The 26,446-nt window shown below is 32.2% G+C and overlaps 1 protein-coding gene and 2 pseudogenes across 1 annotated transcript; 1 reads left to right on the forward strand and 2 right to left on the reverse strand.

The window, feature by feature from the left end:
* The first annotated feature begins 4,046 nt into the window (after positions 1 to 4,046).
* LOC128183792 (uncharacterized) lies at positions 4,047 to 4,675 on the forward strand (annotated as a pseudogene).
* An 11,370-nt stretch (positions 4,676 to 16,045) lies between these two features.
* Positions 16,046 to 23,378, reverse strand: LOC128183793 (uncharacterized; annotated as a pseudogene).
* An 822-nt stretch (positions 23,379 to 24,200) lies between these two features.
* On the reverse strand, positions 24,201 to 25,950 carry LOC128183794 (uncharacterized). The gene is made up of 3 exons (XM_052852945.1): positions 25,815 to 25,950; positions 24,423 to 24,625; positions 24,201 to 24,218 (listed from the first exon to the last, which is right to left on the reverse strand). Exons 1-3 carry the CDS (start codon positions 25,948 to 25,950, stop codon positions 24,201 to 24,203), a joined length of 357 nt encoding a protein of 118 aa, XP_052708905.1.
* Between the last annotated feature and the right edge of the window lie 496 nt (positions 25,951 to 26,446).

The following is a 26,446-nucleotide window of genomic DNA, read 5'->3' on the forward strand; positions in this document are numbered from 1 at the left end:
GTAAATAAAAAACGGTTCAACTTATGAAATGTCATGCTTGTCTTACCTTTTGTCGTTGCTCAGGCTTTTGTACTTCTCTGTTGTCATTTGAATCTCCAGACTCTGATGAAGATAGCTGTCTTTTTTCAGTATTTACATTTTTCACAGATTTTTCTGGGAGATCGTCTAAGAGTGCAAAATTGTTCTCCGCATTCCGAGTTCCCTAAAAAATTATTTTTTTTTAAAATGTTTCAACTAATAGCATGTAAAGTTTAGAAATATGATTGGCTTGGGGAAAAAGATAAACTCAACTCAGTGGGGGATTTGTACTGAGCTCAATGATGACCCTCAGGGCTCTTGACTATCAAATCCTGACTTTTTGTTTCTGTAGAAAAATTGTTTTACCTAAAAGTTGTCATTTACATAAACTGGTCGCACACTAGTAGAGAGTTTTTAAACTAATGTTTATAACCTGATATCCCTGTTTTCAATGAAGTATATTCCTTAAGGGTTTGTAGAAAAAATCAACTTTTTAAATTTTAATGCCATTTATGAAAATAAAAGTCCCTGCAGTAATTGAACTAAGAACCTGCGGGTTAGTAGACCGAAGCAACACCCACTGCGCCACAGAGATGGACAACAAATTTTGGCAATATAAACTGTTTTACAATGCGCTAAAATCGCCATGTTGTGATGTTCTGTCATAAACTAAAAGAGTAGAAGTCATGGGGTGTTAAGGATCCTTATGAATGGAATTTGCCTCATTATAGACCAGCTACCTTTGTTAAACTATTAAAAGTTTAATTTCTAAGAAGATGTGTTAACCCCCCCCCCCCCGGGGGGAAACTTCTGAATTCACATATAGTAAAAGTTATGAGCAAGTGGTTCCCCCCCCCCTCCCCCATGGGCAAACAAAATAATCTTCCGGAACCACCTATTCCTCCCTATGTGATTTTTTTTTCATTATTATTTATCAACGCATGAGTCATATTCTAAAAATAATTACATAACAATTGGACCAAACCCCTACCTGAACGTCGGAAAATATTTTACGTGAACTGTTATAATGATACTGTAGAAAAAGTTGGTTATAACACTAACGTCACTATTAGAACAGTAAGGAGACTGTTGATGATCAGAACAAAATTTTGAACCATTGAAACAAAAAAGGAAAAACAAAACAAAATCATACCTTTGGAGTTCCAGATAACAGGGATGCAGAATCTTCACCGGAAAAGTAAAGATGCAGACTTAAACTTTCATCTTCAATTTCCAAACTTCTTTTTAAACTCTCGGAGAAACTGACCGCGCAAATTGCATGCTGAGATGGATGATTCGATTGGCTATTTTTTATCAGCAACTGGTATGACAGATCGTACCAAGTTTTGTACTTTACTTATTGCACATTTTATGAATAGCTTATGAAAGGAAATATATCATCGTTTAGCATATTATTCAAAATACCATATCTTAAAAGTGTGCAGAATCGCTAGGCCTATTCGTAAAAAAGCACGATTTTACACTTTCTGATCAACATCAAATACGCTATTGATAAAGTTAATGATGCTGACGTCGTTGTAAGATGAGACGCACCGCTCCATTTCGATCAACTGGTCGAGAACAAAGGAAATCCAAGTTTATGTAAGTATTTTTTCAAGTAAAATTGTTAGAAATGTATGCACGTGCATGGAAATCAAATATTCTTTTAGGCATAGGCTATACCTATACATCTTTCAGTTTGCTAAGAATATGTGTGTATACACATGATAGCCAGTGGAACAGTTTAAGATCGTCAGTATGTAGTTCCTGTATGTATTTTAGTTGCTGTCTCTTAAAATTGTATCAGTAACGACGTGTCTCTAGATCATTATTTGTGAAACCATTATGTTGCAGCTAGTAGATGAAAGAAGGGGGTGGAGAGAGAGAGATAGGGTGCTTCTGTACAAAGTCGCCATCTTAAACTCGTGTACATCAATATATATAATATGCTTTAAGCGCAGCAAGAATTACAATACCATGCATCATTGTCAACTAACTAACTGATATATTGGCAATTATCAATTGACATGAAATGATTTTTAAAGGAGAGAGGAGAGAGAATTATTTTCAAAGTTTTCAAAAAATTCTTACAAAATACATAAATCTGCTTCCCCGTAAAACCATTCTTTACTTTTAGGGGGATTTGATCAGACTGTAAAATGTAATTTGTGTGTAGTTTGATGAAAGGTGTAAGCGATGAATATTATTTTCTTTTGTAATTTGTTGTTTTCTGACTTTAATTTTAATTTTTTTCGTGGTTCATAATTTAAAAAAAAAATTCTATTTTTGCATTCTAAATACATATATTGTATCATTGCCCACAGTCCATGTAAGTACATGTAGATGTGTAATTTCCCATTTTCCAATTTGATGGTTTGACAATATGCAGTATCTACATAGATTTTAAACTGTTTATTTATTTGTCTTTATTCTTTTTTTAATTTGGTTCAAAATGACAAGGCTGTAACTTTGAAAGGACTATATTTTTTTAATTTCCTCCCTACTGATATTTACTGTACATGTATTGTCTATGCAGATTTAGCTTAAAATTGGAAAAAATAAGACACTTAAGTCTGGCTCTTACTTGTATATATATAATCTCTATACCTAAGCAGAAGCCAAAAGTAATTTTGAAAACTGATCATCTGATCGAGGCAGTTATCGTAGTTTATCTTGAAAAAGCTAGTACACATATTACATATGTTTGATCCATACTCTAAAATTTATTTCCGGAAAAAAAATAGAGCGATATCACTGTGACATCATACATTTAAATCTATAATCATATGTACATCGACTCAATATGAAAGAATGGAAGCACGTAAAAGATTTCATACTAGGTCTTAGCAAAGCTTGTGCAATGCTCTAAACATTTATTGTCTTCAAACGTCAACCGTACATCGTAAATTAAATTATACAGAATACATTTGTATTCTTTGTATGTGTCTTGTAGCTATTGCAATATTGTAATTTTAAATATGTATTTTGAAAGGCAGCATATATAGATGTATGTATCATGACAATAATCAGAAATCCACAATGTTACAGTTGTATGCAAGTGGGGAAAAATCAATAATTTTAAATTTTAAGACGTATTTTCTTTTAAAACATATTTTAACAGTTTACATGGAGAGAGAAGGTATCAGTACGACAAAGGCAGCCAATCATGTGAAGCAGCGATCAAAGAAAAAAAGAAAATTAAAAAGAAGTCGGAGATTTCACAAACATGAAGTTGAGAAAGAAGTTAAATGTGCCTCATCAGCGTCTGATGAATCTCTAGGGACTTTTTGTGATAGATATGAAAGAAAACAGAAAACAAAGAAAGGTATGTTTGGATATTTTAGAAATATTCAAATCACAGATGACGATGTAATTTAATTGATTTAATTGATTAAATATTTCATTCGAATATGTAGATTTTTCTGTTCCTTTAATTTATATTAATGGCATTGTGATAAAAAATTCCAAATCCAATTTCTAGCCATTAATTTAGCAGTTAAACTTAAGTTCAATTGTTATGAATATGATATCCCTTAATTCTATGTATAGATGTAAATCAAAATCCCCCGGTCAGGGCCCAAGAGGATACACCTTTATCTTCAAGCCTTTTCCAGGATCCGTTGATGAAGGACTTTAAATCTTATGTTGCAACAAGGAACAAATTAAAGAGGAAATGAGGAATGTCAACTGTTAAGTCTGAATGAAGAATTTTTCATTGTGTAAGTTTTCTGAAGCACACATTTATACTTAAAGCAAACAAAGTTTAAGAATTGTCATTTTTGTCCTGCTACTTTTCATAGCCATTGAATGCTTTTAATATCCATTTTTTATTTCTTTTTCATATCCATTCTTAGTACATGTACTACGATATAAGATTTAGTTTACATATAAACCCGAGGGATAGGGCATCTTAAAGAGAGCTGTAGTACCTTAAAAAATTTTCTTTCCAAATATGATTTTATGTTTAATTAATTAAATTTTATGTACATATGTTCTGAAATTTATCGCTGATTTTTTTTAGTTTCGTGATGGACCTTCAAAAGCGAAAGAGAAAGTTTTGTATGACCTGCAATGAAGAATTTTCAAACAGGTACTTTGCAAGACATACATGTAAAAAGAAACCCATTGACCAGACGAGTGCTGCTGGTGATCAAGATGTGCAAACAACCAATCTCTCGGAGACTCCGTCTACATCCAGAGGCACGGTTGACTGCTTTATGGAAACAGAGGAAACGGAAGCATGTACCGCAAGTGATCTTGAAAGGAATGAGTTATCGTCCGACACTGAGAGTGAACGTGAATGTACAATTATTAATGATGAATTGTTAGAAATGATCATTCAAAGCGGTGAAGGAAAGTCAACACATCTGATATAGAATCTGAAGACCAGGACACTTTGTATGTTCAAACAATATTGAAACTACTCTTTAGGTGGCAGTCAGTTTTTTTTGTTTCAGATCTTGCATTATCTTTTATAATTTTGTTGCTCAAGTCTGTGTTTTGTCTGTGTTCATTCTCATCCACTTTTCTTGACAAGCTTCACAGGAAATTTCCATCAACTGTATATCAAGCAAAAATTGCATTGCATTTAAAGTTAGATAATTTTAATAAATATGTTGTTACAAAGGTCAGAAGGAAAGTGTACATAGACTTGTGAAGAAAAAGGGATTTGAAGATTTATGTAATAATTGGAGAAATCGAAGTTCTTCTGAAGATATATTAAGTGATGTTTATAATGGCAATATTTAGAAAGACTTTAATGGAAGAAAATATGATTTTTTTTCAAGAGCAAAGAAATGTTGGACTTATGTTAAATGTAAATTGGTTTCAACCTTTTAAATATTCAAATTATTCTGTTGGTGCTGTTTATCTATCAATTTTAAATTTGCCACGAGAAGAGCGCTTTAAACGAAACTACATTATTTTGGTGGGTATAATACCAGATTGTAAAACAGAACCTCCCACAAATACTTTTTGGAACCTTCAGTGGATGAGTTGCAAGAGGCATGGGAGGGTTTTTATTTGTATAGCTATGCACCCCCCTCTGATCCTGTAAAATACAGGCTCGCCCTTTTGTGTGTAAGGTGTGATGTCTCAGCAAGCAGAAAATTGTGTGTGGGGATGGGGTCAATTTAAATGGAAAGTAATTAATTAAATTATTATTACTTGCTTAAATTCTTCAATTAAATTACCATTACCATTACAAGAGTTTTCATATGTATTTAATTAAATTATAATTACTTTGCAAATGTTATTAATTAAATCACAAATTACAATTTGAAATTCATAAAAATTTAATAAAACTATGATTACTATCTACAACACATAAACATTTAAGGAGGTATGTGTAAAATGTGGATAAGATTTCGTCATAATCAAAATACTTTAACTGTTTGAGAATTTGCTAACTACTTTGATAAGTAAAACTTTTTGGAAAGAAAAAAACATAAATTTGGTTGTTTTGTTTATTTTAAAACGCAGGTACCGATAGTCACAATATGGAGGTGTCCCATACCACCTTAATATTCAATAAACATTTGAAAGTATATCCCCTAACCTACACCTATCATGTCAACTAAAGTATTTCCTGCATGCAAAACTATTAAATGAAAACTTTCTCCTTTGGATTTTTACACTTTTTTCTTTATAAATACAATGCCAAAGTACGGGTTAATCTCGGGTAGAGGGCAGACTATAATTGTTATCAAAACACAATTCACATCTTTTGTTCTCTACCTAATTATCAAATGTTTGCAATAAGGGAACACACCCTGTGGACATGTTAGGCATAAAAAACTTAAAACCCATTTGAAGCCATGCATTTTAGCTCTATGTATTTTAGGCTATCAATTAAAAAGCTTGACTTGATAGTTTATATAATATAGATAACACTGATTTTGTTTGTAAATTGAACAGTGATGTTTTAATCTAACTCAATGATAATTGACACACTAATTTTTCTAATAAGAAGGGAAATAAGTATTTTGTAAGAAAAAGAGATCAAGCAAATCATCAAATACATGTACTTAATTAAATTTGGGAAACTTATGATTAAATTTTCAATCACTGAAAAATTTCACTCTGAAAAATATTTAGTATGATATATAAAACTAGAGCAGAGCTCGTGGCAAAGCCACGAGTAGGTCATCCGTTGTTGCTGCGAGATGAAAATTTATGTGATTTGGTGTCAAACGATTATAATGACTAATGACTAAAATTTCACTTCTGCTTTTGTTATAAAAACGTGTTGTGATTGAAAGCCTGTATAAAGACAGGATGAAAATGTTTTAGGAAAACTATTTGTCGAACACAATTTGTGTAATTGTTTTGAAAACTCTTTAAGGCCCTGTCACACAAAGTTGCGTTCCTAGTGCGTGTTCACGGCGTTGTAAAATAAATCGCCGTAGGATCGCAAGGAAAATTTAGAAAGGCGTTCTTACAGAGCTCCCAACTACGTTTCTTTAGAGTTCTACTTGGCGATTGACTGCCCTCTCGCTGGGTATCCGCCGAGCGCTCATGACGTGCTAGGAGTTTTTACCGCTCATCCACAGCGTGCTCTGCGCGCTGACTGCGTGCACATGCGCTGTTGGAGACTTTACGGCGCTGTCATGGCGACCTTATTCCACTTCTACGGCCTGTTTATCGGAACGCAGAGCCACGGCGCGTACTTTGTGCATGTTCAAAGTACGCGCCGTCGCATGGCGTTCTAAAATGTTCTAGGCTAGGATATCCCACCGCGGCGAACGAAGATGCCGTTGAGTTGTTACGGCGCTGTAGAAGACTCTAGTTCATTTACCATGGCGTTTTACATTATTCAAATACGCAGCGGGATCGCTGTGAGGACGCAGCTCCAGTGTGACGGGGTTTAAACAATGAGAAGTTTAAAGGCGAGTTAAATTTTTCAGGGTAGCATGGATTTTTATATATTACATGTACTCGTTATTCATGTAGGGAAATGTAAGCAAAAACGTGCATAAAAAAACACGTAACTTCTGTAAATAAATCTTTCTAATTTTTTTAAGACTATATGCAAGTTTGAATTTGTTTCGTGCTGTCAAAATTTGGTAAATAGCCAAAATTGATGGCATCTATGAAAATTTATTCAGGGCTGACATTATTTGATAATACGAGTAGACTTGAACATTTAAAATAATAATCAGCTATCTAAGATCATCGGGAGAATTTATGCATAAGTGAGCGTCTAAATTTTACTCCTGATATACAGACACCGCTATGTAACGTAAAATTTAATAACATTATTTACAGAAATGAATATTACTTCTCCCTACGATGCAATAATATTCAAAATCCCTATTTTTAAGTCAGTTCTTTCTCCTTTATCGGATCAACAGTTATTCTCTCGGAGAAAGTTTACGTATGTATATTTAAAAAAAAGGAGAAACTTCAATAAAAATAAGCGGAAAATAATGGTGTTACGGCTTTTATTTATAGTTAATTTAATTAAATGTGACAAAGGCGCATATTCGGTCGGATTTTTGGTAACATGTACATGAAGTAAATTTGATGCAAGTTCCATGTTTGTTTTTTGTGGGGTTTTTTTTGTTTTCATTTTTTTTTTTTTGGTTTTCTCTGCTTTATCATAAAGATATATAAAAAAACTACGTACATGTCACAAGCAATATTTGCCTTCTCTATTTATCTTGTATATTAATAGATTGGGGTAATCATTGTCAGGGGCGGATACAGGATTTGTAGTTAGGGGGGGGGGGGGGGCGTGGATAAAATTATTGAGGCAGGGGGTCTGGGGGGTGGGTCCCGGGCAAAGCCCTGGTGGGGGCCCAGAGGGCGAAGCCCCCGGAAGCTCCTGGGTTTCGTGTATTTTGAAGGTAAAACCAGGCTCAAAATAGTGGTATTTTTTCAGTTATGTACACTTTACACAAAAGCCTATTACATATATATATATATATATATATATATAACAATTTGACACATATTGTTACTTATACCTAATACATGTATTGGATTAAAAACAAAAAAATTTGGGCATTTATGAACTCCCAAAATTAACTAGGTTATCAAAGTTACAACATTGTAATGACGTTACGGTATCCGACCCCCTATTAGCTGTTAGAAATATCTGATGCATCAAATCTTCAATATTCTTATATTAAAATAGTCTATTTAACTAGAAAAAAATTCAAAAGATATACAGTTATTCAGAAATTTCTGCTTGCGTCGCAATATGGAAATGACAGCGCAGTCTACACTTGAAACAAAACTGCTGGGATTTCCAGTCGATTCTTGGTCGAAGCCCCAAGTTCAGGGCCCTGGGGAATTTGTTGCAGCCACCATAATGAAATGACCAACACTGCTTGTTTTAAACACAGTTTAATTGGTTTGTTATCAGAACCTGTCAACATGTATTAGGATTAGATGTTTATAGATGTTTATAGAGCACCAGAATTACAGTCAGCATAGCACATCTAATGTATCAATGAGGTGTAATATTGAGTCAGGCATAATTATAAATAAAGTGAAACACAAAATGCTAACTTTTCTATGTAAAATTTATCAAATCATCTACAGTCATGCATACTTTGAAAATTTTAGGGGGGGGGGGTGCGCCCTCCACGCCCCCCCCCCCCCCCCCTTAAATCCGCCAGTGATTGTTGACCTAAAATTAGTATTCCACTGGCTGTAGCTAAACTTGTAAGTAAATTAAGTTGCATGACATCCTCATACCACACAACTTCAATAAAACTTTTTTTAAAAAATCAATTTTCATATAATTAGCAATAAAGAAAATCCCCAAGAACACATGTTCATCTCACTGAAGTGTAACTTTGAGAAGCGCATATTTTTTTTGGAGGCAGATATGTCGCTATATTATAGTCTGTAAGTCAAGTAAACTAATCTGTCCTTACTTGAAATACTTTGATGATTTCTATGGCGACCACCTGCATAGCGTAATGTAGTCGTATTTCATAGCATCGTATCCCAAGAAAACATTACATTTCACTTAAAAACTTTTCATTATAATATATATCATTCTGTTCATAACTATATATAATAGAAGTTTAGCGTGTTCGACATGTTAATTTATTATAGCCACGTTCTCAGATTACGATCCCGCACCTTTAATGTGAAAATGAAAGTCTTGTTTTTTGAAAATTGACCACTTTGAAGAAAGCACCCTTCGAACTGTTGATTAATTACATAACAATTGATGATCTGCAGCCATAAATAAGCTGGGGCTATATATGTTCTGAGCTGTTTGCGCTGTTCAAAGTGACACAAGATTTTCGGTAGCACGTGGCGATTGAATTTACGCAATAAAGAAAGTTGAAATTTACAAAGACTGACCGAATAAAAAAACGGGGTGGGAAAGAGAAACACGCTCAGGAGAAAATGTTACACATAAGAAGTCACTATCAAATGATTTTCTACAGATCTGGAATTTAAAAAAAAGAGAGCACTTGGCAGCGGGGCGGTGGGAGGGCAACACAGAAATAAGTTCGTTTTCACAATGAAACTAACGACCATGTAGAAACACTACAGAAGTTATTAATATGTGACCGATAGAATCTAAACAAAACTTGTTTCAAAACTCATGTGAATATTCTTTAAAATAATCACAGAATGCCTTAATTTTAATTCAGGGCATTCTCTTATCGTGTCAGCACCTACCGCAAACATGGCACTTTGATCATAATTTGATTTGATTTTTTAAATTACCTTGTACGCTGTCGTATAAATCAATGCTAAATCAACTGTACGAGTAAAATAAATTTATCGGTTCATCTGAAACCAATATAATAGTTTAAAACATAATAAAAATATAGTTGCTTTCGTACAAAATACCAAACATGCACGCGTGATAAGGTACATGTAGAGGTCACTTGCGCGGGATCTCCTCGGCCATGTGCGAGGGATGATCATTTTAATATTTGTGTTGTTTTGTTTTTTTTTTTGTTGATTGAAAACATTATTTGTACATTTTTTAAAACATTTAAGACTTATAAACCAACCATTCAAATATGTCTCACGAGTATTTCCGATTTGGAGTAATATCGCTTTCATTAATTTTCAGAACGACTTTTTAATTTACTCTCCAATGTTTAATTTAACTAAATACAAAATGAACAAACTTTTATAAGATAAAATTAAAACAGTGTACAGTGTAATAACGGCTATATAAACTCAAACACGTTCATATTCATGTAAGTGTGCGGGTGCGAATCTTGTGTATTAGATAACCGTTTACCGCTAGGTAGTGCAGCCGTGGATGATTTCCTCGGCCGCGGGCGAAGGATAGATTACATAAAGGTTTAATGCATGTACACACGCACAGCTCAGAACCTAGGAAGATTTGAAAAGTTTGCAATTTAATGACTAAATTCTATCAAATAGAAATTATTTTTTTTACTTAAAACCCACAATTGATATATATGTCTGATATTGCATTAGATTGAGAATGGCATTGCTTTTATTAATTAACTGAACGATTTCTTAATTGACACCCTATCGTTTAATCCAATTGAAGAATAAACCTGTATGTGTAATCAAAACTGAAATAATTCTTCAGTTCGCAGCTAGATTAACTCATATATGAGAGACGCAACTCTCGTGTATTAGATAACCGCTGACCGCTAGGTAGTCCAGCCGCGACCATGGTGACCGATTTTCTCGGCCGTGGGCGAGGTATAGCTTACGTAATAATACACATCTCTGATTCAAGGTGGATTTTAAATGCATGCAGTATGTTAACTAAAATGTAATGCATAGAATTTTTTTTCAATAAGTATTTTGTGTTTTACTAGAAAAGAAGAAGAATGTTTTGTTTTTCGATTCTCGTCTTTAAGCATTGTGCACTATAAGAACTAAACAACAATGACTTTAACTTCTATAAAAAAAAACATGTGTTCTAATTTTTTTTCTCATGAATTAAAGCCTCCTGTATAAACCATCATACTTTCTGTGGTAACTTTTTTCCAGTTTTACGCGCAAAGACTTTCGTTAACTTGTCAAATGAAAGCATGTACATGTTAACATGTAAAGCTTTTCACACTCATACTACACAAATCACAATTGGTGTCTAATGAAAGCCCTTAACATTATGCACAACTTTTGTTCTATATGTATTTAGGAAATATTTCAAACTAAAAAGTTACGAAGCTAAAACATGAGAAAAATTTCGCTATTTTTAAAACATAGATTTTGATTGATTAATTCGAGTGGAATAATTGGAAGAAACTAAAATCCAAAAATCAGAGGACAATATTTAAAGTGTCAATAAAAGAGATTTTTAACTATAAATTATTTGCTACGGACCATTTCGGAGCCTTTGTCTGGAAACTAACGCCCCTAAGATTTTAGAAAAAGGGAATAACTCAAAACTGGAAGTTGCGATTTCAATTTGTTTTGTGCTCTAGAAAACTAATTCAATTTACAATATACCGTGAAAATTTGAATGAAATCAGATGACAAACAAAAAAGTTATTGAGGATTTAAAAACGTCTAGAAGAAGAAAAATTATAATGAAGAAGAACCATCAGAATCAGTACAAGGTCTTCCGTTGGAAACGGAAGACCTTAATAATAGTTCAATGCTTTTTAACTACTCTTCCTAACTTGATCTTGTACAATTGATGGTGTGGTGAACAATGGGTAGTGGACAGCTTCATATTTAAATATACCAGTGTGCAATTGAAAGTAATTAAAAAGTAATTGGAATTACATGCCGTTTTGAAAGTAATTAATCAAATTACCATTTCATGTAATTGAAAATTTGGCCAATTACACATTACTTCCAATTACATCAAAATTTGTAATTAATTACACTCAGTTACCATTACAAATTACCATTAGCCCATCCCTGGTTGTGTGGGTTTCTTGGTCATTCAGCTACAATGGGGTGTAACACATGCTTTAAAAGGTTTGAAAGAGATATTGGTCAAAAAAATTATGGTGGACTTAATTTGAAGAAATGGGTGGAACGTGATGAAGATTCCCATATGAAGGTGGTCAAAGATATTTGAAATGTAAAACCATATCCCATAGAGAAGAGATAGAAAAGAAGAATGGGATAAGATATTCAGTACTTTATATAGCTTGATTATTTTGATCCTATTGCTATGACGATAATCGACCCAATGCATAATTTGTTTTTGGGAACAGCAAAACGCATGTTATCAGTATGAAAAGATCAGAAGCTTCTTTTGCCAAAACATTTTGATTAAATATAAGAAAAAATTTCAATGGTCATTAGTCCCTCAGTTATTGACAAATTGCCTCAAAAGTTTTCTTCAAGCTATGGTTCATTTAACGCTGACCAGTGGAAAAACTAGACCATTATATTTTTAGTTTATGCACTTAAAGGTCTTCTCCCTGATAATCTTTTAGAATATTGGCGGAAATTTGTTATTGATAGCATGTAAAATTTTGTGTACTCGATCACTAGCCAAAAACAAAGTTAAGGTAGCACACAAGTTGCTCTTGTCATTTTGTGAATCTGTAGAAAAAGCATTTGGTCAAGAGGCTATTACACCAAATATGCATTTGCATGCTTATTTACATAAGTGCTTGTATAATTTTGGTCCTGTATATGCATTTTCGCTCTTCAATTTTGAAAGAGAAAATGTAATATTAGGTGCTAATCCATCTAATAACCGATTTGTTGAGCTACAGCCTATGAGAATTTTTTTTTAAAACTTTGCATGTTCATGAAATTGACTGTGAGGAAAGTGTAATTCAAAACTTTGGACCAGATTTTAAGAAGATTGTGTTTATGATTGATGGAAAAGATAGAGGTACATTAGCCGAAATGCAGATGTGTCAGTATGAAAGTTTTTTCACATGTCCTCGAGAAATTTGGATATTTGCTATTTTGGTTTTCACCTGTTAACGAATCTTTACAAAATTATAATGGTAAACCTATTGAAATTTGGAAGACAGATGTATATGAGGATGAGGGACCTGCTAGCTTCATTCCAATTCAGAGAATAAAATCCAAATTTGTTCATGCATATCAGAATGTTCAAGGGGTTAACGGAATTGTTGTTATTCCAAGAGAGAGATTTTTATTTTAAATTGTATTGGATTGGAAGCTCTAGCATGTTTTAAGGATATGTGAACCTGACATGAAACTAATTGAATAATTGAAAAAATTGTTTAAACAGACTCTAATCCATTTGTTTTTGTCAAAAAAGACATTTTAAGCATATGTTCGTGAGTTCGTTTCCATGGCAACGACCTTCAAACTTACCCATGTTCAAATAATTAGAACGAGAAAAAAAACCTTAAATGCAAATCTAAAATGTCATAAAACACATATTTACAATTAACTAGAAAACTTTTGTCACAAAAATATTAAAAAGGTTAATAAAATACTCTATTTATCTGAAAATGGATTATAAGAATTCCTTTTATTTAATCCGCTATTTTAGTTTGAATTTCCTCTGACCACTAAAAAAGTGACATTTTTTGACGTGACCCGAGCTAGAAAAATTGCAAAAAATACTATTTCCTATAATTACACTCTTATTTTTTTAATGTAATTTTGAAGAAATGCTAAATAGCAAAAAATTAATAATAAATAATTGGCATGTTCGTGAATTAGAAAAAAAGATAATAACGTCTGAATTTCCTCTGACCTCTATTGAAATAGATGCTACAAACCCTACATGCTGTTAGAAAAGACGTATAATTCAGTTTTAAATGGCAATTTCTTTCAACTAGTTATACTGTGAACATGCATAAGTTCTTGTAGAACAAAATTAATGGAGTTGTGTTGCAAATACTACAATTAATGGAATAAAAAAGACTGAAAATCCGGATTTCCTCTGAATTGACTTTTACAAAAAATCACTCTGCGCGCTTCATGAAAGTCAATACTGCCATAAATGGTTGTATTTCTAAAAACAAATCATATAAAGATAAAATGATTCTTTAATTTAACAATTTCTTCACTTCCTAAAGAGTTTATTTCAATGGTAATTAACAGAGTGTCATAGTTGTGCATCTGATATAATCAAGAAACTCTAGTCTCTGTACACAAAAAAGAAAAACAAGCATGAAAACTTTAAAACACACAATCTTGTGAACATAAGATGAAAATAATTGAATTGTCAAAAATATTGTCTGAACTGACAGTAATGGGGTTCCTTGTGTAAATAAAGTTATTTTTAACATATGTTTATGAGTTCGTTTCCATGGTAACGACCTTCAAACATAAGCATATTAAAATAGGTGAAATAGGAAAAGGAATTATCTGCGCAACTCAAAAAAGTAATAAAAAACAAACTGCCAACTTTCAAGATTACATTCCCTTTGTAAATTATGAAAATGTGCTTGATACATTTTTATTTATCCGAATTTTTTTTTATTATCACTTCTCATAAAGCCACAATTTAAGTTCGAATTTCCTCTGGTCATCCTAAAAGTGAAATTTTTCTATCCTATGAGAGAAATAAGTCATGAAATAATATTTCTTATAATTACACCCAATTTTTTAAAACATCTATTTAAAGATATGACATATAGCAATAAATAAATGGGGAAAAAACATATGTTCGTGGATTAGAAAAAAAGATATGAACGTCCAAATTTCCTCTGACCTTTTTTAAAATAACTGTTTATAAACCTATTAATGTGAAATATAAGTTGTAAAATTTTGCTGTGAATAATATTTTTTAACAAAAACTTATAATATAATGTCTACTGATTCTGAAGTGTTTGTAAAGAAAAGGAAATAGAATTGTGCTTCGAATACCATTTAGTAATTAAGGTTTTAAGTCCAAATTTCCTCTGTCCTTTAAAAAATTACACTTTGAGCATAAGAATAGTTATATTAGCAAACAATTACCGGTATTTTCATTTTCAAAAAAAAATAAAGGTATGAATATGAATATATGACTTAGATTATTTATAATTATTGTATTCCAGGTATACTGGTAAGTCGAAGAATTTATTTATTGATTTAAGGGTGCCAACAACCTCAAAACAATATGTTTTACATGTGTACGCGACTCCACTCTCAATTCTGTATCAATAGAGCAAACAAAAGAGAAAAACTTTGCTAACATTATTCACATGAAATTTATTGAAATTTTTAAAGATTATTAAACTAAAACATCAGTCTTTCAAAATATATTTGAGATAATCATAACAAAGCAAAATCTGCTTAGAATTTTTTCTGGCTTACTAGAATAATATTAATTAAGCTTGTTTCAAAATATATGGTGCTGAAAATTACGTAGGAGCTAGGATCATAGAAAATTTTTCCAAATTCACATATAGAAATGCAGGTTAGAAATCATGATTGTCATATAAATTACAATTATTTTTATTACAATAACTGCACAATACAAGAATTTTTCACTGAACAATTTAAAAAAAAAATCAATGCAATCTGTCACCCAACTTTAAAATCATGGCAATATGACACTTCAGTGATTACAGTAACTGTACACAAGATCTGATGGTAAATGCTATATCCAAATTATAATTATCACACATTCATGAACAACATCAAGCTTACACATCAGCATCTTTAACATTGCAAGTTATGAAATCCAATTTGCAACATCATCACAGATTTGTTTTAATTATATCAGCACAACATATATACATGAATGCTCATTCTGCATAAAAAAATCATTTATGCATCCGTTTATGCAGATGAAAAAAAAAATGTAAAGGGAGTATCTTCCATCTGCAAACAATTATGACAAAATTACATACGTTGCAAAATCCATACAATACATGCTTATGACTACTTAAGTTTCTATATCCAAACGTTCAACCAATTAAGAAATTATGCTCATTACAATTAGCAATTCAATCTTTCAGTTATATAAAATGAGTAAAAAAAAATCATTAGGCAGCATCATTTCAATAAAATATCTGAACTGATTATACATGGTTGAATTGTATATTCATAATAATAGGGTAACAGTCAAACCACAATCTGTATGGTTATCAATGTTTCGTTCATTTAATAAAAAAGTATTTGCAAATCTTAATAATTATATGTATCCTGCATGCATGTACAAAAATGTGTTGCTTTTCATTATACATTTTACATGAATTTTAGCAAGCACAACTACTCTACTCTTCAAAAGAATGGATGTACTGAGATATGGATTGAATAATCCTCTTTGACTTTGTCACTCTCACTTTTGAGTTTTCACAAATTTCAGACAATAGGTTTTCCAAACCCTGTTGGTCATCTCGTTTAAAGGCTAATATGATATGGGAAAGAGACAATCCACTATTAGCTATTTTGGAGGCCATACATTTTGAAATAGTCTTTGATTGAACCAAAGGAAGCAGTGAATCACAACGGGGCTTTGCATCTTTTCTGAACTTAAAAATCGACACAACAGATGCCAATGAAAAAGAAAAGCTGGATTTGTCTGTTATACTGGGCTCTACCTTCTCTACAAGTCTAGATAAAGCAAAAACATCTTGCAAAGAATCATGAGCATTGTACTGATCCTCAAACACTGTTTCATATACTTTAGGTTGGGAGTAAGATGGCAAGTTAGGAAGACATACCTTAAAAAGAGGAAGAGTATCAATCACACCAATTACTCCAGTTGACATGAAGCTTTCTAACATATTGTTATTTTCTAATGCTGAAAGTAATACTGGAATGTCAAAAGATTTACAGTTATGTCCAACTTAAACCACTTTCTCGAACTTTGCCAAAAACACAAAAAGTTTCTCTAAAGCTGGTTGAATTCTGGAGTACTCAACTTCCCTGTTATTGTGGTACATGTTCCCGTTTTCAAACCTGTACATGTAACTATTGAAGCAGCAGGAGAAATTTTCTTTCCAGGCTTAATATAACAGTTGAAAATTTCTTCATTAGGGTCTACACTAACTGACAACTGTATGATATGGGAGTCACGACCTGAAAAAAGTTCAAAAATGAATTTGTATAACTAAGGAAGTGAATTTAAAATGTTCATTCATTAAATTTGAAGCAAGCATATATCATGGCAACATGTAATGCAGATTTAACTGACAGTACTTAATTATGATGCTCTTAGTTGGTTTGTAGATAACCTAGGATGTCAGTAAATTTATGTAAGTTAAAAAAGTATCATTGTGACCATGAGGATCAATGATTGCATGTAAATTAATTAAATTTTCATTAATTTAAAAGTTCAATATTTTATACCAAGTCCAGTTGTTTCAACATCAAAGAAGGCCAAATGACATTCTCTCAGTTGCTCTATCTCAACAGGTGTATATTCGGGTTGTATAACAGGTGCAGGTATACTCTGAATATCAGTGGATAGGTGACCCATTATTGTACAGCCTGACTGGTATGAAGTCCCTTCTCCCACCTCTAAGCTTGCATTTCTTTGGTACCTGTTATTAACAGAATTATCTATTTAATATATAATGCATCTTTTAGCTTATCTCATAGGCGTCGGAACCAGGGGGCTAGGGAGGCTTAGCCCCCCCCCCCCCCCCCCCCCACACACACACACACTTTTTTTTGCAAAGTTAGACCTAACCATTAGACACATAGCATCATAGAGAGTTCAGCCCCCCCCCCCCACTTTATAATTGTTCCTAAATTTACCTTGATAATATTGAGAAGTTGGAGTCATAGGTATACATATCCCCCCCCCCTCCCAGGATTAACATTTTCATGATTTTGGGAATTAAGTTTTTTTTTTGCTTGTCAAGATTTCTGAAGTCAAGATTAGTCTACCCCCCCCCCCCCCCCCCCCCACCCACTTTCAATTTACTTCCGACGCCACTGCTTATTAGATTTTAATATTTCAAATATTTTAATTACCATAAAGAATGCTAACTTTGGTTATCTAAAAATATAATGCAACTAAGTCATGAAATCTTAATCATTTAAATAAGACCTAAATAACTCATTATTACTTCATTGATTTCTTTGCTAGTCTTTTTCTCTTGAACTTGTGGGAATTTGCAACAGCTCTCTGCTTAATGCGCTGGGAATCCCTCAGTTTGGCAAGACGGTTGGTGTAGAAACCTGGGGAGAGTCCTAATGAACGATTCACCTACAAAATGAATGTTTCATTTTTATTTTCTGTTTACCGTGAGTAGTACATTTTAATTGTTGTTTAAACATATAGGATAGCTTTTTCTTTACCAAAGTGACAAATTGATATAGTTGCAATATTTAAAACTCTAATACATGTATGTTTTATAACTTGAACTTACACTGACAAGGTACTTATGGCCACTGTTCTTTTGGGCAACACAAGCAGCAACTCTGTAAGAAAGGTTTCGTGAAGAACTAAAATGAATGTTCTTTGGAGCCTTGGCTGCTACCATGTGATTGAAACTTTCGTTTCCTTGTGTGCTTCCGAGAGATGAGAGCTTATTACTATGACCAGCATAAGTGCTAAAAACTTTCTCCAGAGATGACTGCAGACATTGGTTGGCAAGTGGTTTTCCATGAGGGAATGATTTGTAAAGGCAGTTTGGGTTTCCAATAAATCTGCACCATCGAGATGAACAAGAACTATGGTCCCCGAATGGATGCTTTGAAAGTGCATTAAGGTCAGATGAAATATGTGAAGGATTCTCCTTTCCTTGAGCAATGATGTAGTCAAAACATCTCTGGAGATATTTGATGACTTTCACTGTTAGCATTGGGTGTTGTTTTTTAAGTGCATACAGAGAGTTCCCCAGCAGCTTACGTATGTGCTTCTTGTCGGATATCTTCTCAATCTTCTCATTAACATTGGCACGTAGCCGTCCTATAGTCCTTCATCACCAACTATTGCCTCAACTTTAAAACCCTTCTCCCCAACATCTTTCACCATCTGGGTGACCATGTCAGCCTCCATTGCTTTAGCACTGCCTTCCCAGTTTTGATAGCAGTCATGCGGTTTAGGCGGCTCATTTCTTGAAGCTGCTGTTGAACAGACTCTACAATCTTTGGACCGCACAGCGTAGTGGATAATCTGTCCTGTCTGTGTGCCTACCATAGAGCAGTGTCCTAAAAATTAAAATAAAAGTTATAAAAATACAAAAGACCCTGCAAGTATGGACAATGAATAGTATATACTATTTACTGAGAAGGAAAGATATAATTTCATCACATGTTTATTTCAATATGCGGTGGATATATCACTCATGGGTTTATATATATGGGGTTTTTTTTTCAAGAAGTTAAAATTGTTAACAGACAACTAATAGATTGGCGATTAATGTACAGCTGACAAAAACCCATTGCAATGGGTCACCTGAGTGACTCATGTGACCTATAAAACTTAAAATAGCTCCATTTTGTAAAGATTCTTTTACTTGCCTGAGAGGCTGTTATACGATCTTCCACTCCCTCTTTTCTGCCAGCCTGCATCAACGGCAACTAGAAATTTTCCATTTGTCCTAAAATAATTTAATGATCATGCAAGCTTATTTGTAAACACTACAAATGATTTGACATTGCCTCACTTGAATGATTTGTTATATTGGCACACTAGAATACTAATTATCTGATTTTCAATAGAGATTAATTGATATTTCTATTCATATACTGCATATATTCGTATACAATTTATTTCTTAATTGGCATAAAGTATTTGAAATACTATAAAAAGATGGATTTAATATTTATGGGTCCCATAATACAAGATTATCTGATCAAGGAAATGCTATAATTATGCATCAACATACTGTTCTACTGCTTTTATTTCATTCTGTAGGGCCTCATCTGTAGAATCCATTGCTATCTTTTCCACCATCTTCCCTGTCTCTTTTAATCTAGCATTTATAGTCTTGTAGTGGACTGTTGGAATGTTTAGCTCTGCAAGTAAGATACTAGTATTCAACTGCCTAACTGCAATTCCTGAGTGAACTAAACCTGTGAGAAAATATGATATATGAAATTATTGAAATGAAATTGTGATATTGCTTTATCATATATATTTACCCACAGACAATCTATATAAATGTATACTGTAAGCAGATATTAAACTGTCAAAAGTGCAGACTAGCCGTTACATTGTATGCATGATGCCTGTGCAGCCCCTGGATGTTTACATGCAGTGTTAATTTGTGTACCTGATGTGTATATGTGCGTCTGTGACCTCATCAATTTCCGTCTAGAAGAGGACTCAGTCAAAATAACATTGTTATGTGTCATAGGTTTATTGTCCTTATTCTTGTGATAAATGTCATTACAACAAAACCACAGGAACGCTACATAAATGTCAATGAATATAATGTTTTGACAATATGGAAATTTTATATATATGCATGTATATACATATATTTTTACATACAGTGACTCACACACCTGTAGCTAGTTTTGTGTTCACATCCCATATTCGGTCATGTCTCTTTCCAGTTGGAATATGGTTGATGTTCATGCAATTGGTATTGAAACACTGTACCTACAAAATATGATAAATGTAAATATATATGCAAATATATAATACCTATATTTACCAGACTCAAAGATTTTTTTAAAAATCCATAATTTGAGATGAAGACAGCTAGATCATACTGATCAATATAGCTCTCTCTTTCTCTCTCCCTCTCTCTCTCTCTTAACGAGATATATATATATATATATATATATATATATATATATATATATATATATATATATATATATATATATATATATATATATATATATATATATATATATATATACCGGTATATATATATATATATATATATATATATATATATATATATATATATATATATATATATATATATATATATATATATATATATATATATATATATATAAACCTAACAAAAAATGTTTGGAAAGTGTTTGAAACATGAGAAAAATAAATGAAATATGGGAGCTAGCATCTTACAAATTTTCTTAGTTATAAATGCATTTACATTCCACATATTTTTTGCTTGTAAAGCGTGTTGAAAGCTATGGCAGTTATAACACTGATATACACACGTATGGTGTCAAAGGGTAAAATAATGTGTTTTTTATTATGACGTCACAAACGTTGAACGCTGCTAACTGCTAACTGCAACGTCACAAGTGAAAATCAAATATTAAGTTCATGCTTGTGGCTGTTACAGTGGTTCTTCCAATAATATTAACTTATCCTTAGGACAGGAATTTAAAGGTATAAATCACATTTGCAGACATGGCAAGAAGTTTAAAAAATTGGAAATATAAGCATTAAAATCATGATTTTTTTTTAAATACCGGTATACAGTCTCATAACTGCAGCGATGCGTGCATACAAATTTTCATAATGTACTAACGTGCGTTACTCAATTTGTATGCATAATGCGCTAATGCGCGTTACTCAATTTGTATGCACACACGGCTGCAGTTATGAGATGTAGCTTTCAAAAAATCATGATTCAATGCTATAATAAACAGGTAAAATTGCAACATATGTTCAACATATGTTTAACATATGTTCTGAAACATATGTTCGCCATAAAAAACGAGCACCATATGTTAAACATATGTTCATAAACATATGTTCATCATATGTTTAACATATATTAAACATATGTTTTTGATAACCATATGATTACCATATGTTTATAAATATATGTCAGACATATGTTGAACATATGTTAATTTCATTTTTGTGTTTACTCATTTTCTTTATCCTTTGGGATTATGTCTTATGCATATTTGAAAATATGCCTTTAAATATTTTTTTTATTTTTTAATTCATTGTTGGTACAAATTTTCTTTCTGAATTACCCTCTTCAACTGATTATCCTGTTTTTACAACACTGAGTCTTTTAAAAATTGCATTCATTTTGTAGCTCCAGCTATTTGATGAAAAAAACAGAGATAAAAATACATATCATTTTTATTGTTGCAAATATCATATAGACAAGTTTGTTATTCTCCTGTGAATGGTTCTCACTCACTGCAGCTTTAATAGTCTCTGAAAAAGAAACAGAGAATGTAACACTTTTTAAGATGGTTTATTATAGCATTGAATCATGATTTTTTGAAGTATACACTCTCATAACTACAGCGGTGTGTGCATACAAATTGAGTAACGCGCATGATTTAATGCTTATATTTACATTTTTTTAAACTTCCTGCCTTGTCTGTAAATGTGATCCATACCTTAAAATGCCTATCTTATCCTAAGGGTAAGTTAATATTAATGGAAGAGCCACAGTAACAGCCACAAGCGTGAACTTTGATTTTCGCTTGTGACGTTGCAGTTAACAGCGTTCAACGCTTGTGACGTCATAATAAAACTCGTCAATTTGACCTTTGACTACCTGTTGCATTTAGAGGCATTTGAAGATCACAGAATTTAATGGAAAAACACAGTAGAATGTAAATATAAGTTTATAATTGCCTCAGTTGTTCCATTATTAAAATAAAAGTTTGAAGAGTATCAAGATCAAGTTGCAAATACAACATGAGTTAAGTTTTTTCATTCTATTCCTTTAGTAAATTTTGTTGAATACTTACATCATTGTACGTTCTGGAGAGAGAGAGAGAGAGAGAGAGAGAGAGAGAGAGAGAGAGAGAGAGAGAAATTAATAACTATATACCTGCAATAATCCCACATTTTGTCCAACTTCTTTTTCGATGTGCTGTTTATCATTTCACAAGTCAAGTCGAAACATCAGTCTAAGATATTAATACAAATACAAGTAACCACCATCAGACCTTTTAAATTTTTGCAAATTAAGAAGTGGAAAACCATTAATATATTTGTGTTATTTTTACAAAGTGAGATTTTAAAATCTTACAAAAAATCATTAGAACTAAGATTTTATCATTAGCATCAATCATACAGTCAGAGCCATGTTTAAATTTAATTACCATAACTTGTATAGCAAATGTAGTGCAGATATCTTTGAGCTCAGGACGAATATCTGGATCCTGGATCTTTCATCACTTCATCGTCTTCAGACTGCATCCAAGAAATTTTACACACCTCTGCACTACTACATCCATTTGCTACAAATTATAATGCTCTGTCAAACAGTGTTACTCATTATTTGATGTTCATTGAACCTAATTAACTTTGCTACAATAATATTACAAGTTTAAAAAATATACATCATGCTGCAGTTTTGAAGAAATGTAAGAAATTTTTATAATTATGTACTTACTTCTTCATAATCTCTGACACTGTGTTATTTGATGCCATCTGTGATGTGTCCACTAGTCACTGCATTCCTAAAATAAAAACACTTTTTTCAATTAGCATGTTATAAAAATTACACTATAAATATTGATAAAGATTTTTTTAAAAGGAAAAATGAATTGAATTGATATAAATATTTCTTGAAAATAAATATACAATGATATAAATCATTGTACAATTTGTGTTGACACAAAATAATTCATTAGGAATTTCCCTGTGGGATTGTAAAGACTTTTTTCATTAATAACTGATCTAAAACAGCAATATAAGACATACTCGTTGCTTTGCAATGAGCTTTGCTCTAGTTTTGGGGGCTACTTTCACTTTCCAGGTTTTTAAATGCGTCTGATCTTAATATATTTTTCAAATCTACATTTTTATGCTTGTTTACCATTAAACTTGTAAGGTCAAATAAACTATAGACAGTAAGCTGTTGAGTTGTAGCTTTGTGTGAAGAAATTTACAGACCTAACCTTTTTTGAGATATTCTACATTCTGTCATTCGTAAACATTGTAATTACTGTATGATTTATTCACTGTATTTTCAAAACAATTTCAACAGCCTTAGAGGTTCAATTATACAGCTGGTTTTTAAAAAGTTTAACAACAATGATGACCGTCGGTTGTTGACATTACATTGTTTTTTACAGTATGGTTTTTCAATCCGAATTTTCTAGAAGAACACAACTACAGCCCGTAGATTGACTCATTGCCCCTATATAATTTTAAATAGGTAAATGAAAACGCATTTTTACCTTATAAGTACAAGTTAAAATCCATCCTGCAGATTGATCTTCTCCCTCCGTGACGTAAAATATGACGTATGTTTATGAACACTAAATCTAAAACCGATTCAGGCTTAAATCCGGATTTGTTAACGAAACACTTCATATGAAAAAAAAATGCATGGCTAATGTTGATTATATAATTTGTTTATACACGTATTCATTACTACATATGTAAAAATTTAAGCCAACAAACATGTTTAATCACCATAACGCAAATTGAAAACATATGCTGACCATATGTTTTAAACAAACATATGTTCAAAATATGTCAAACATACGTTGAACATATGATTACCACAAATATATGTTCAACATATGTTTTGAGTCTGTAATATGTTTAACGTATTTTTCAAACATATGTTAACAATACATTTCAAACATATGTTCAACATACTGTGAAAAATTCATATGTTTAACATATGTTCAACGTATGTTCAACATATGTTACTCGAAACATATGTTCAACATATGTTGCAATTTTACCTGTGATATAGTAAACTGTGCAAAAATACACATAAACTTTTACTCACATTTAAAAGTGACCCCAGACCATAAGTCTGGATTTCCTTAGTGTGGTCTAAATTGAGGGGCAAGCCAGACTTCCCACAGGCACTCAGTCCTTTAGCTAGCACATCTAGCTCAACTATCCGTCTCCCTAGTCTCCAGTCTTTGCATTCCTTGGTATCAGCAGACTCAACTTCTTCCTCTCTTTCTACATGTGATAAATCTGGACCTACAATATATCAGACAAATTTAATGATATATATTAATTAACCAGAAAGTATGATAACAATTAATTAAATCTCAGGAATTTTGATTGTAATGCCTAGGGCTTTCAAAACATCAATTGAAAGATTTCTTTAATGAATTTGAAGCAATCGTTTTGATTTTTTAAGCTTAAAAATTTATAAACAATCTAAACATGTAGATTAAAGTAATTATGTTACAGCTAGGTATATAATGAACAAAACAGCTGGTACATTACCACAACTCAAGTTCAAAAGCTTTAAATACATAAACTCAGTGCTATAATTCCTGCATACTTTGAGTATGTATCTACCATACCATACTATACAAAACAATGTTAATTTTGGTGGTCTTAAAAATGTATATCAATCTTGCATTCAATATCTGCACATGCAAGTGTTTCATTTTTATCTGCTCTACGAAAGTAATCAATGACTCATAATATTAGCCTTGCTCATTTTTTTTTTTCAATTAGAAGTGATTTAAATTCTATTTGAGAATTACATAGCTATCAATTAGATCTATTAAACAATATACTCTTTTTAAGTTACAACTTCAAAGTAATTTTTTTTAAAAATCAACATTTCAGATTTCATGCCTAAAACTTTGAACAGCTATTGTGGTTTTATGATCATGTACATACATTGTTCAGTTTGGTGTGTTAAAAATGGAGAAAAAAATAACTGAATATGTTTTCTTTATCAATCTGATTAAAATCAGATCCTCGATCCGCTCCTTGTTTTTATATTGTCGCTACGGAGCGGATCAAGGATCTGATTTTAATCAGATTTTTTTCTTTATTATCTCTGTAGTTATTGACCATTCTCTCTTACTTATAAATTCGTGTACAAACTGTATTTAAAATGCACATCGACATTGACCAAGTCAATTAAGCTGCAGAACTATTTCTACGGAGAAATTTGGGTACGATCCGGCAGTCCGATTTTTCCGTAGAATTGCAATTTTGCGGCTACATCATAGATTTGAAAAACTTACTGTTGGCATGGTTCAATGAATATGAATATCAGAATATTAACAAGTTTTAATATCTGCTGTACTTCGTGTTTTCATAGATGTACATGTACACATACAATATAAATATATTTACATGTATACGTCTCTGGTTTTCGAAGGAAGGTATGTAATTATAGATGTCAAATTATAATTATACCTACCGATATCACTGCAGATATAATCGTGATCAGGGGGTCTTTTCAGTCTGGCCCAGCGCAGATTCTGTGCAGATGTCACTATAGAATACCTGGCTGCATTCCCTGCCGACTTAAATCCTTGTTTACGATATTTCGTCATCGTCTGCCTCTGTCAAAACATTATCGTAATTCGGAACGGCTATGTCGTTCATGAAAATATTCGATATTTATACGATTTATAGTGTTAATATTTCCGATTTATTAAAAATTGGACTTCATTATTATATTGATAAAATCTTTTGATTTATTTAGCGCGACTTCCACGACCTATTTTCGGCAGCTCGAGTTGCGCAGTGGATTTGTTTTTGTCAGGTTCACATATCCTTAATACTGTTCTAATTTTCTTTTCCCACTTCAATTCATATTAATTTTATTATGGTTATTAGTGTTGTAGAAGTGTATACATGTAACAATGCTACAAACTTATTGTATGTAATTTTTAAATGTATTTCATTTGTACAATGGATTTAAAATATGAAGTTTAATTTGTGAAGTTTTCTATATGCTATATTTTATCTACTTGTAGTTGCCCCCCCCCCCACTTTTTTACACATTGTAACAGGTACACAGTCACTTGTGAAGTCGAGCACATGCAA

Source organism: Crassostrea angulata, chromosome 5 (assembly GCF_025612915.1).
Source record: "Crassostrea angulata isolate pt1a10 chromosome 5, ASM2561291v2, whole genome shotgun sequence".
NCBI lineage: Eukaryota > Metazoa > Mollusca > Bivalvia > Ostreida > Ostreidae > Magallana > Magallana angulata.